General features: G+C 42.6%; 1 protein-coding gene across 1 annotated transcript in view; it reads left to right on the forward strand.

The window, feature by feature from the left end:
* LOC124711905 (quinone oxidoreductase-like protein 1) overlaps positions 1-12,788 on the forward strand; it is a 137,926-nt gene extending 125,138 nt beyond the window's left edge. The window contains exon 7 of the mRNA XM_047242157.1: positions 11,777-12,788. Coding sequence (XP_047098113.1) covers positions 11,777-11,876 — 100 coding nt within the window. The 3' untranslated portion in view covers positions 11,877-12,788. The remainder of the gene's footprint in view (positions 1-11,776) is intronic.
* The last annotated feature ends 1,014 nt before the right edge of the window (positions 12,789-13,802 follow it).

Raw genomic sequence — 13,802 nt, forward strand, 5'->3', positions numbered from 1 at the left:
ATATTACTGTGCTTGTTCTCATTATTTTGCTGTCACAAGTCTGGACGAAACAATAGATGAAAAGTAAAAGTAGTAAAAATTGGGACCTGCATTGTTCTAGGGTTTGCGGCTGCACTCAGCCATCGGCATTCCAGTGGTCTGGTGTTACTCAGATGCTGCCTCTGAAGTGGATGGTCACAGCATTGAGACCACCATGTGGTGCCTCTCACTATTCTGATATGTCATTAGAGCTGATTTTTGGGCAGCATCAGTGCATTGGATTAACACATCAGGAAGTCTGTCTGAGACCACATCTTCAGGCTGATGGGGTCACTGTATATAGACCAGCAGCAGACAATTGATGTAGCACCAAGACAAGGCAGCTGGCCAAGAAAGTTGCTTGAATTATGCATGATGGAAAAGTGGTTCCATCTTAATTAAGATGGCAAATCCTAACCAGTCCTGTGTTTTACTATCTGTAAACAACTTCCTGGTGTACCTATTACTATAACTCCCCGTAAGAACCTAAACGTGGTACAGAGACTGATTTTTCAACAAAATTTAATGCTGCAAAGGGATGTAGAACTGCATGAACACTATCAATCCTCGGAAAGACCAAGGGATCCCCTGCATACATCGTGTACGTCGAGGAGCCCCCCCCCACCCCCCCTCCCCCAATGCAACAAGTTTAGCACCAGCACATTCATCCTCCCTTTTAAGGGATTCACTTCTGGAGGAGACCAAAACTCATCAGTTATTGCTGCAAAGTGAAGCCGTACTTCCCACACTCTTTGCAGTGCTTTAAACACCAGTGCATCAGGCATATGTCTTTCAGTTTACATGTGACTCAGTTTGTGCAGACACTGGTTGGCCTCTTCACCATGTATGTTACCACCTGTCTGTGTCAAATGCGAGAATGCCTACCCTCCCTGATCCCCAAAATGTTCTAGCCTGATCAAGGAACACAAAAATCCCAGAACTGGAGGTAGGTCACCAATAGCCTCTCATATTTTGGAGCCTGTAAAAACATGAGATTGTTCCTATTAGTCCCAACGATATCGACTTTTGCCACTACTGTGGCTAGGTCATTGGTCATTGGCAGTGTTTGTTGTATTCACTCCCTCACCATCAACCCCTGGTACTTGTGCAAATAAGCTTGACCTTGGGAGTGGCTCCACACTCGGCTGGAGAAGCAGCACTCTCTTCCAGCATCACCAGTGACAGTCTCCCTTTCTGGAATCTTCTCCCTGGAAATCTACAGACCAGCAATCCTACATGAGCCAGTGGCTGAGGGGGATAGAGGCTGTGGATCTCCAGACTGCCCACTCTTTTTCCATTCCTGTGCCCATAGCAAATAAGCCCTCACAAGATTTTCGGCCACCAAGAGTTGTGAAAGAGACAAAGAAGAAATTTCGGAAGAAGGCTATTTCCAACCATCCCAGAGCCACCAAATCCCCTCATGCCATCAAACTCTGAAGTAATGTCTATTGATGTCGTTCTGCCCCCACTGGTGACACAGTGATTCTGGGGCATGACCTGTCCTTTTGGCCCCTTCACATCTAACCTTAATTCCTTTGATAGTTCAGAGCTATGGCAACTGAGTTCTTCTTGTTACCTGATCTGCATTGCTTTCCAAGACAACCAGTATCCAACTCATCAAGATTACAATGCATGCCATTGGAACCGCACTGGCCCTGAGATATGTACATTGGTTTGCACAGATGTCATCAGTGAGTACGTTCCCCTTTCTAACACATTGAAAGCAATATCAGTGAGAGTGCAAATGATATCAGCAATCACCATTTGGAAAAATATATTTACCTCCAGGCAGGGCATGTACTTGAGATGAACACCATGACCTTACTCCAGCAACTGCCCTTGCTTTTCACCTACTTGGGGATTTCAATGAGCGTCACTTTTTGAGGGTAAGTACCACCTTATCTGGTAGAGGTCTTCTGATTGACCAGCTTCTTTCCAATATTGATTTATGTGTCCTAAGTGACTGTAATCCTGCCCATCCTAGAACCGCCCACGTCACCTTTTCAGCTGTCAATCTTACTGTCTCCTCCCCCAATCTCATGGCTTCACTGCAGTGATTGCTACTTGATTACCCCTCTGACAATGACCATTTTCCGGTAATCCAGTGACTTTTTGTCGCTGCCCAATCAAGTAGTTACCGCATTAGGCTATTCGAAGGGCCAGCTGTTAGTTGTACACTGCTGTCACCTTTGTCCCCCAGCCAGATTGCATCAATGAGGTTGTGGGAGATCTCTGGTGAGACTACCTGTATCACTGGAAATTCCCCTTTCTGAGGGGCCCACTCCACTGCCTGCCAGTGCACAATAAAATAGACATTGCAACAGCTATTGTGGATCATCAAAGGGCACTGCACTGCTCGTAATGAATCAGTTCATGATGAACTCCTCACGTCCCACTCTGCAACAGCACCGGTGCTCTCTTATTACCTAATTACATTTCAAATATGTGACAGACAAATTGAAGACATCCTCCTATCCTTTACCCCCCCCCCCCCCCCAACATTGAATCACATAATGAATCTTGACGTGTCACATGATACAGGCCCAGGCCCTGATTCAATTCCTAATCAGATTATCCAACATCTTAATGTTACTTGGACTCAATCTACTCAGGGTCTTTAGCTGTACTTGACTAGAAAGTGTTTTTCTGTTACAGTGGTGGGATCATATATCATCATCCCAATCCTCAAACCAGGCAAAAACCCAACAACCATCTGCAGCTAATGACTAATTAGCCCCACCAGCATGCTTGAGAGAATGATAGCCAGCTGATTATGTAGGGTTCTCAAATTTAAGCACCAGCGTGGTTTCTGTGAGGGATTATCCACAACTGACCATCTTGTTAGGTTGGAAACAACAATCTGACAGACATTTTTATGAATGCCAAAATATCATTGCAGCCTTTTTTGACCTACATAAGGCATACAACACTACTTGGCATCTCAGATTTTACTTATCCTCAATGACTGGAGCTTTTAAGGCTCCCTAGTGGTTTTTATTAATCAGTTTTTATCCCATGAGCTTTGCTGGGCTACAATTGATACATTTCTCAACACATCACTAGCCCAAGAGAATGGTGTCCCATAGGTCTCCATGCTGAGTGTCGCACTCCTCATTGCCATCAATGTGCTAGTGACCTCAGTCAGACCAGTGGTTGCCACTGTGTTCTATGTTGATAATTTTTTCATTTGATATTGCTCTGTCTGTTGCCTTAGCCAAACAGTAGCCTCTGATTGGACTCTTTCCCATGGATTCCAATTCTCTATCGTAAAAACTTACCGTGCGTTTCTGTCCACATATCATGGACTGCCCTACCACAGAACTCTACTTGGGTATCCAGGGCTAAGAAGTGGTTGCACTGTCTCAATTTTTGTGACTTATCTTTGATTAAAAAATGATGTGGCTCCCCTATACTCATCAACTAAAGACAAGCAGCATGTGAAAGCTTAACACTCTCTGCTTCCTTGCTCACACTGTGCATATTGTCTGTCTAGTCTCAGATGGACTACAGTTGCCAGGTTTATGGCTCAGTGGTACATTTGGTTTTGAAATTATTGGATCCAAGCCACCATCATGGTGTAAGAGTGGCCATTGGCTCCTACTAGTGTAGGCCCATAGACATTCTCTTTGCCAAAGCGAGGATCTTACCTCCTTAGTTCTGATCGTACCAGCTCTTGCTCGCTTACACAATCACAATCCTACAATTTCCTAATCATCGGTCTTACCAAATTCTTTTTGCATAAAAGGGGCTTCGACCTCCTGACACCAGGTCTTGGGTGGGATTAAGAGTTGGAATGTCCCTTGAGGCCCTTAACTGGGGCCTCCACCTAACTTCCTTAGAATGAGTCCATGTCTTCCTACAAACCCTCAACCTTTATTAGTACCCAGACGACGAATTGTGATTGATCTGTTGTGAGGACCTAAAGTTTCAGTTGTCTCCATGACCTTTCACTGTCTGTTCCTCCCATTTACACTGACAGCTCTAAATCCAAGAATAGGTCAGGATGTGCTTTTACTTCTCCCAATGGTCAGGGACAACATTCGTTGCCAAAAAAAAGTAGTTTTTTTTTTTTTTTTTTTTTTTTTACAGCATACCAGATAGCCCTCAATTTTATTAACAGATCTTGCAACAGCATTTTGATTTGTAGTGACTCGGTGAACACACTCCAGGATATTGATTGTTGTTGTCATTGTGTGATACCTGCTACCTCACAAAATTCTATCTGACCTTTGTTGTATTGCCTGCTCAGTTAGTTCGCCCCGTCACCCTAACTACTGTCTCGTTTTCACTAATGCGGCAGTTCATATCCCACACCGGCGGCCACGATCAGGCCGTACAATTGGGATCCGTGTTTGGTCACTCCTTAGTGAAGTCTTTGCCTCTTCCATCTGCTTTTCAGGTCCACCCTCAGACACCACCTTGGTGTATTTGTCGGCCACAGCTTCGGCCGGACCTCTCCTGATGGCAAAAAGATTCACTTCCTCCTGCAGTTTTGCGCCACCAATTTCTTGCTCTCCTAGACGCATACCGTGACTCGGAGGTTATCTATACTGATGGCTCGATGGTTGATGGCCGTCTGGGGTACGCTTATGCTCATGCGGACTATGTTTACACTGCAGAGCTAACAGCCGTTTTTCGTGCCCTTGAGCGTATTCGTACCAGCACTGGAGAGACCTTTGTCATTTGCAGTGACTCTCTCAGTAGTCTACAGGCTCTTGACCAGTGCTACCCATGCCATCCCATTGTTGTTGCCATCCAGGAGTCCGTTCACACTCTTGAACAGTGGGGACGTTCGATGGTGTTCATATACACTCCGGGACACGTTGGGATAGCGGGAAACGAACTCGCCGACAAGTTAGCCAAAGAAGCTAACCGCAAACTGACGTTGGAGATCAGCCTCCCGGCAACTGATCTCCGATCGGTGTTGCGCCGTCGGGTCTTTGGGATGTGGGGAGACGAATGGCGCACTCTGTCTGCACCCAACAAGCTGCAGTGAGTAAAGGAGACGACGACTGTGTGGGGTTCCTCCATGCGGGCCTCTCGCTGGGATTCTGTTGTTCTCTGTAGGCTCCGCATTGGTCACTCTTGGCTGACGCATGGTCATCTGCTGCGTTGAGAGGACCTCCCTCATTGTCGCTGTGGTGCAAACATGACGGTGGCCCATATGTTGTTGGAATGTCCTATTTTAACTGCCCTCAGGCGAATTTTTAATCTCCAGGGTGATTTATCATCTCTTTTAGTGACAATGTCTCTATGGCAGATAGGGTTTTAAGTTTTATTCATGCAAGCGGCTTTTATAGGTCCATCTAATTTTATTGCATCACCCTCTTTTGTGCTGTATCTTTTAATTAGTTTTGTGTTGTAATTCGACTCCACCCTAATCTTTTAGGCTGGAAGTTTTAACGTGTCGCAGAGTGGCTGGCTCATCCTTTTATTTTCGTGATCAGCCAGCCACGATACTCTGCTGTACAGTTTTAATTCTCTTTTTGCCTTTCTTCTCTATGTTGTTTTTGTTGCTGTGCTCTGTTTTCCATGTTGCCTTACCATTGACCTTGGGGCTTTTCTTCCCCCACAATTTTTTCTTTTAGTGTTTAGAATGACTGGTGGATGGTTTCAATGTGCTCTGTGTGTTTATGAAACAAGGGACCGATGAACTTTGCGGTTTGGTCCCTTTAATCTTTCAACCAACCAACCAACTAACCTGCTCAGTTATCTTTCTGTGGGTCCCATGTCATATGGGTATCCTTGGTTGGTTGGTTGGTTGGCTGGAGAAATGGTTACTAGCCCAACATTTGCTTTGATGATCCTAGGTGCAAACTTACAGATGGAAATAACCTGTCCTGACCCGGAGATGGAACAACATATTGGGGGCTTCTACCCCATCTAATAAACAAAGAGACCACTGCTGCATTGTGCTTCTTCTACTCTTCTCAGAAGAATCCACCATCATGTGCCACATCTGCATCAGTCTTACGAGATTAGCCCATAGTTTTGTCTTAGTTACTGAGTAACACGTTTTGGTTTCGGAGCCTTACAGAGAGTTGTTCACATCCTATTCACTTTCCGTGATAAGCATGGTCTTCTGGATTTCTTGGCCCTAATATTGGCAGGTTTTATTTATTTTTATTTTTAAAATCTGAATTGATTAGGGTCATCAGGCCCTCTCTTACATTGGACAAGGGTTTTACGCATACAGTACCTTATGTACATTATAGTTCGCTAAGATATAACAGTTTTAATATGATAACTAGTATTAAAATGATTTCAATGTATGAAGTGGCAGTGTGAATAAATTATACTGACTAAACTAATAAAGTTAATACCGGCAGTACAAGGTTTTTATAATTGATTGAAGTGAGTGTTTTCATAAATTCACAGTAGCTGGCATTAATGGACATATTGTGACATAACTCAATACTTAGGTACATAAATACAAAAAGTTTTGTGTCTTGCATCTGCAATTCACATATCTGCCACAAGAGCTCAGCAGTGAGGTAAGATGGTAACAGGCACTGAGAAAGTGCATGTTGTACTTGAAATGAATTTGCATCAGTCTGGCCTAACAATACCCATGTGATTCTTTTTGTGTGGAGATTGTGTGAAAAAATCAAGATTTACACCTCCTTCGCCAATAACCTACCAGAACTTCAAGCTGCATCAACTATGCTTTTGAACAAGTTGATGAGGACATGCTGTGCCGAACGTGAGGAGAACTTTATTATAAGCTTGATGTCCAAAGAACCAGTAGGTGGTCACATATTTCTTCTTTCTTTTAGTGTTCAGCCCTGAGGTTGGTTTGCAGCAGAGTGCCATTCCTCTCTTCCGTCTGCCTTCCTCTTCATCTCCACGTATGTGTTACATCCAACGTCATTCATGATCTGTTGCATGTATGATATCCTTGGTTGCCCCCCCCCCCCCCCCTGCCGATTCCTTCCCTCGATAGCTCCTTCTACTATTGTTCCAATTGTTCCAGTGGCATTGAGTTGTGTCGTAGGATGTGTCCTACAAGTTTGTCTCTTCTTGTTTGGATGTGCCTCCACAGAGATCTGGTTTCCTGTACTCTTCTAAGCACCTAGTCATTTGTTACTTTGTCTCTCCAGCTGATCTTCTTCATCCTTCTATAGCACCACATCTCCAGGGCCTCTAGCCATCTTTTCTCTTCTCTTCCAATTGTCCAAGTTTCACATCCGTATAGGATATGTTTCCTTATTTTCAGACTGATTTTGTTGCTGGTGAGTAAGTTCCTTCTCTGATTAAATTCAATTCTGGCCTTTTGTATTCTGGTCGCAATTTCTTTCTGGCTTCTGCCATCTCTTGTGATTTTGCTTTCCGGGTAAGTAAATTCCTCTATCACTTCCAGCTCATCTCTTCCAATTCTCATTCTCAGAGGTTCATATTCTGCTCCTGTACTGCATACCATCACTTTAGTCTTTTTCTTGTTTATTCTCATTCCATACTGATTGCATTGAATTTTTTCCATTGTTCTGAGGACTTCCTCTCGATCTTCTCTTGTCTCCATGACCATAGCAATATCATCTGCATAACGAAGCATGTCTATCTACTGCCCATTAATTTTGATCCCCACCTCAGTAGTTTCTCAAACATGGTCTATAGCTTCCTGGATGTAAGCATTGAATATAAGAGGAGAGAGAGCACATCCTTGCCTTACCCATTTTCTAATATTTGCTTCTTGTTCCTGGTGACAATTCCTAATCACTGCCACCTCATTCTTATAGAAACTGAGTATCACACGGATGTCTTTGTACTTTATTCCAATTTTCCTCAGCACTCTGAACATCTCTTGCCAGATTACATTATCAAATGCCTTTTCCATGTCTACAAAGGCAATATAAGTTGGTTTATTTTTATGTAATTGCTTTTCGATAGCGATTCTCAGTGCCAGAATCGCCTCTATTGTTCCCAATCCCCTTCTGAAACCAAATTGATCTTCACTCAGCATATCCTCCACCTTCTCTTCAATTCTCTTCAGAACTACTTTTATGAGAATTTTTGATGCACATGATATTAGGCTTAGAGTTCGGAACTGTTAGCATTTTGTAGCTGCTGCCTTCTTTGGTATAGGAACAATGATACATTTCTGGAAGTCTGTCGGTATCTCGCCTGTGTTATAGATGGACCTAATAAGTTTAAGCAGCATCATTTTCATGCTGTCATCAGCATTCTTTATTAGTTCTGCAGGCATGTCATCAATATCCGTTGGTTTGTTGTCCCGTAGTTCTTTTAGAGATCTGTCAAATTCTTCTTGCAGAATGTCATCTCCCTTGTCATCTTCGTCTACTTGCTCTTCTCTTCATATTACTTCCTCCGAAAGAGGTGTTCCGGCATACAACTCCTCTGTGTATTCTTTCCATCTCTTCACCAATCAGCATTTTCTCCTGTTTGTTTTCTATTGTGCCTGAGAGTGTTGTTTTACATTTTACGTTTGTTTGTCATATATGGTCGACTTGTAATATGCCAAGAAAAAAGATTTTGAGTATCTATCTCTCTCTCTCTCTCTCTCTCTCTCTCTCTCTCTCTCTCTCTCTCTCTCTCGGTGTGTGTGTGTGTGTGTGTGTGTGTGTGTGTGTGTGTGTGTGTGTGTGTGTGTGTGTGTGTGTGTGTTTTTGTGACAATATGTCAAATAATATAGCTACTGCAAATCTGTGAAATCGCCTGAATCATTTATTATAATAACCCCGTACATGTAGTACTGCAGCTTCTGCCAATAGTAGTAGCAGTAAGCAGCAGGAGCAGATATAAGAAGAATTTATAGATGTACAAAATAGATGTTTTCTGATATAGCAAGTTCTGGGGAAGGGAAATTTAAGGAGACTGCATCAGCTAAGAATACTTGGAAATCAAGGAGACCATGATGGAAAGAAGGATGCGGAGGGTAACAAGAATGTACAGGAACAATAATAATCATTATTGTTGTTATAGTAGATACATTGTTAACTGTCTTCTGAATCTGGAGATGTAGTTCATTTCTCTAACATATTGTGAGAAGTTATTCCAGAGTCATTTGCCTATTGATGAGATGAACTTCGAGAAAGTGGCTTAATGATGGAGTGGGACAGAAAGGATTTTGGTCTGATGGGAGCAGATGTTTCTTCCATGTTGTTTAGACAAGATTGTTAAGATCGAGGAGAGATGTGAGGGACAGTGTTCATTGATAAGTCAGTAGAGAAGACAGAGGGTATGGAAATCTCTGCATATGTCTACACCCAGCAGGTGGTAGAATGTAATCAAAGAGTTGAATATCGAAGATGTAATGAACACACACATTCATAACTAGTTACAGGTGCCATGAGCTTTCCTGAAAAAGGCCATGAATTATGGATGGGTGAATGTGTTGTTCTTTTTCTTCAAGAGTGTGGTTTTATTCTCAGAAATAACTTTTTAAACTACTTTCATGGTGGGAGCAGGTTGGGACATCTCCTGCCAGATGCTGGGCCTGGGGGGACGCTTGACCCTACCAGCTCTGCCCAGCTGCCTTCGTCAACTGTCTCTACGGTGTGGTTGGCCATTTTTACTACTACACCATATTTTACAGTTTGGGAGTAATGTTCTGAAGAAGGCTAAACCTTAAAGGTTCATTGTCCTTGATACTACCTGATGATGAAAGAACAGTTGAACAGGTTTTTATACTTCTTGCAGGGTAATGGGTGGTGTTCCTGTTAGCTATAATGGATCAGGGATAGGACGACTGTCGGAGGGATGCCCCTATTGCATGCTTGAGTCCTGGAGGACATTTGCCTGATGCCCCACCCACCTACTGACCTAATTATTTCTTTCACCTTATTTTATTCTTGTTGGTCCAACAAATGTTCATTATATATTTAGTCTTCTCACGTTTGCTATTATGAATCATCCTGCCTAGAAAGCGTTTCTTACTCCGTAACTGTCTTAAACCTTAATTGAGATGGTGGGGACAAATGCAGTTGAGATTTCTCGCGCCACAGATGTGTTCTCTTATACTTGTACCTCCCTTAATTATTTCTGAGCTGTAGCACCAATATTGCTTTCAGTACCTTGATTCTATCACTCCTACATATTTTCAAAATTTGATCAGTTTTCTATAACTAACTGCAGATGATCCATCCCTTGACTGAGGGACTGAATCCCTTAACTCACCAGTTAGCCAGTAACTGTCCACACACTCAGCCAAAATGAATGAGTGCTCTCCACCGGAGCGTGTAGGTACTAGACTGCCAACAGTTGCAGCTTCGGGAGGCTGTGAGGCAAGGAACTCGGGAGGGTGCGTGGGAGGAGTGATGAGGGAGAGGAGCTGGGATGGGGAAAGTCAGGTAGGTGCATTGGCAGAGGGCAGCACACACAGAGGGTGACGCGATGATAATAGGGAGGAGTTGATAGGATAGAGGGGGTGGAAACTGTTGGGTGGAGGGTGTGGAGACAGTGGGTAACCATAGATTGAGGTCAGTATAATTTCGGGAATGGAGAATGTGTTGTAAGGATAACTCCTGTCTGCGCAGTACAGAAAAGCTGGTGGAGGGGAAGATTCAGATGGGTTGAGTAGTGAAGCAGCCATTGAATGTTATGTTCAGCTGCATGTTGTGCCACAGGATGGTCTGCTTTGCTCTTGGCCACAGTTTTGTTGTGGTCGTTTATGTTAGTGGACAGCTGGTTGCTAGTCATACCAATATAAAAAGCTGTGCAATGTTTGTGGCAGAATTGGTATATGACGTGACTGCCGTCTCGGATGGCCCAGACTATGATGGGGTACGGTAAGCCTGTGGCAGGACTGGCATATGAAATGCTGGGTGGGTGGGTTTGGCAGGTCAAGAACTTACCATTATGAGACCACTTGCCAATATGATGTTATGCCCACTCTTGCGTGGATGGATGCATGCACTGATTCAGTCACAGGAAGGGAATCATAAAACTCTTCTATTCTCTCTTGAAACAAGCTGGCCCACAACTGTTGTACCTAGTCTTTGATAGCCGGGATCCTGGCTTTGGGATGGAATTGATGTCCAAGCTGGTTCCATACATGTTCTATTGTGGATAGATCTGGAGGTTGTGCTGATCACCTGAGTACCCCACTCCCCCTTCCCCCTCCCATACCCCCACTCCCCCCTTCCCCCTCCCATACTCCCCCTCCCATACTCCCCCTCCCATACTCCCCCTCCCATACTCCCCCTCCCATACTCCCCCTCCCATACTCCCCCTCCCATACTCCCCCTCCCATACTCCCCCTCCCATACTCCCCCTCCCATACTCCCCCTCCCATACTCCCCCTCCCATACTCCCCCTCCCATACTCCCCCTCCCATACTCCCCCTCCCATACTCCCCCTCCCATACTCCCCTCACTCCACCCCTCACGCAACACCCCCCCCCCCCTCTCTCTCTCTCTCTCTCTCTCTCTCTCTCTCTCTCTCTCTCTCTCACACACACACACACACACACACACACACACACACACACACACACACACACACACTGATATTTACACGCATCAGGCCCTCCCTGTTAGTCAAAGCCTTAAAACATATTTTTGATTTGTTGTAGTAGGTACTGGAGGAACAAAATTGCAAAAAAATGAGGTAAGTGTTTAAATTATTGGCTAATCTCCAGAATTGCAGAGGTTGACAGCTAAGTTATAAACTCTTTAATGTTTCCAACACTTCTGTTGCTTATTGATGTAATACAGAAAATGTATAGAATAGGTTTTTTGTAGTTATCTATTTTTTTGTCTACTTGTATGAGGTGTTTGTTTACATATTGTCTTTCTTACAGTCCAAATATCCACCATACAGTATCATTTGAATCTGTTCTGGAAGAAGTGAAACTAACTGAGGAACTCAGAGTTGGGAAAGTTGTCATGACAAGGTCCTAACACACGGAATTTCACTTCGCTCTTTCATAGGGTGTTACAGCTGTTTTTGGAAATGTCAGAAAGAATGCAGATTTGTGATCTCAGGGAACCTACATTGTCATCCAGAAGTTGGGAACAAAGGAGTGCTGAAATGCTTATAACTACATCAAACACATGTCCTCCAAAGCTAATATTGAAAATGTCCAGTAAATATTTAATAACCATTAATACTAGTTGTCTGTGTGCCTACAGTTTGTGGAGTGACTGTTTATAGTAGCACACTGCCTGCAATCAATGTATAATGAGTAAAGAAAATTATGTATGTCGAAAAGTAAGTGATCTTTGTAAAATTAATTTACACTTGTTAGTGAACATTTAGCTCTCAGAGAAATAATTTTACTTGTTTTTGGATTGTAGATGAAACTGACAGTCAACATATCAACATAATTTTGTCCTGTTTGTGACAGTTTTGTGTTCATTATTACACTTAATCACTGAGTGTTGATGCTGCACAGTATATTTTTAATGGAAGAAGTAAATATAACTACTATACACCAATTAAATGTATACAGTGATCTTTTAGAATGGCATTATTAACTAAAAATTCAGAATTCTTAATGACATTTATTGCATGGGTATATATTAGCTTGGTTCCAATAGTGAAAGCATGCCACTGGGCATATAGCTCAAAGTTTGAGCTGTATATGCATTTTGTTTGATTAATGGCATCACATGTATACACATAATTGGTCTATGTTATAGCTAGATAGTTGATTGTTGAATGGTTATGCTATAGTGTCCATTCAAAAAAGTTAATGCAGATTCTGTCCATTGTATCAATCCAGTATCTTATTTCAGATCAGAGAATATCATCAGATTTGTATACTATCTGTAAGAAAATTACAGTTATGTAAAATAAACTATTTTTTTGTTTCTGTTGTTTTTACATATTGTGTCCCAAAATCCAATTTCTTATGAGAGCAGTAGGAGACAAGTGGTGGTCCGAGGTAAAATGTTGCTCATAAAGTGAAGTAAAAAGGGAATTCACTGTGTTAGGGCTGACCGGCCTTGGTGATACTCGGCAAGGTGGTTTGTTAAAGTGGGCATTCAAGCCAGAGGAAAACCTTTAAAACATCAGTAAACTGCAAATGATTGATTATTGACACTACACCTACACCTATAACCAAATGACCACCAATTTAGAGTTGGCACTGTAAATATCCTGAAACTGACACACAAAATGGAAGAACTGATTGATTGTTTGTATGGAAAGCAAGCAAATTCATATGGAAATCAATGAAATAAAATATTAAGAAAATTGTAATCTAAAAATTAATTTAATCCTTTCAAAATTCAGTATTTGCAGTGAAGTTAAGTGAATCAGTGATAGAATAATTAAACACTCAGCATTTTGAAATGGGTACAAATTCTGTGCAGTCAGATTGGTTTTTCATAAGTGAAGCTTAGCTGTTCATAGAGGTTGGTTTGAAAACTGCAGTACTTTCCTTAGCATACTCTTATTGGAGATGGTATGCGCTTGCCTTCCTCTTTACGTTCATACTATCTTCGTAGCCAGTTACAGGGGCACTTAAAATTTAATATGTTATGGAACGATTGTGCGACTAGCTAATTTTCATGTGTGCAAATCATTGGTAAAGGTGAAAGAAAAGGTAAGTGACAGAAATAAGTTAATGCTCAGAGTAGGTCTCTACTCAGCCTCAGGCACTTACCCACAGAACCACTCTTTCCACAAATTTTTAATGATGTAGGGGAATATTTGGATCATGAAGTATTATCATTATATGATGTTGACTGTTGCATGTTTAGTGATGGATGCGTTTCTGCCAGATCAGGCATATGGTGTGTGGTGTGAAGTGCTTGCCTGTGGCTTGTGATTGGCCACTCGATGCCAAGTGTGTGGTTCTGCTGTGGTCTCCAGCGACCACA

This window comes from Schistocerca piceifrons, chromosome 8 (assembly GCF_021461385.2).
Source record: "Schistocerca piceifrons isolate TAMUIC-IGC-003096 chromosome 8, iqSchPice1.1, whole genome shotgun sequence".
NCBI classification, from domain to species: domain Eukaryota; kingdom Metazoa; phylum Arthropoda; class Insecta; order Orthoptera; family Acrididae; genus Schistocerca; species Schistocerca piceifrons.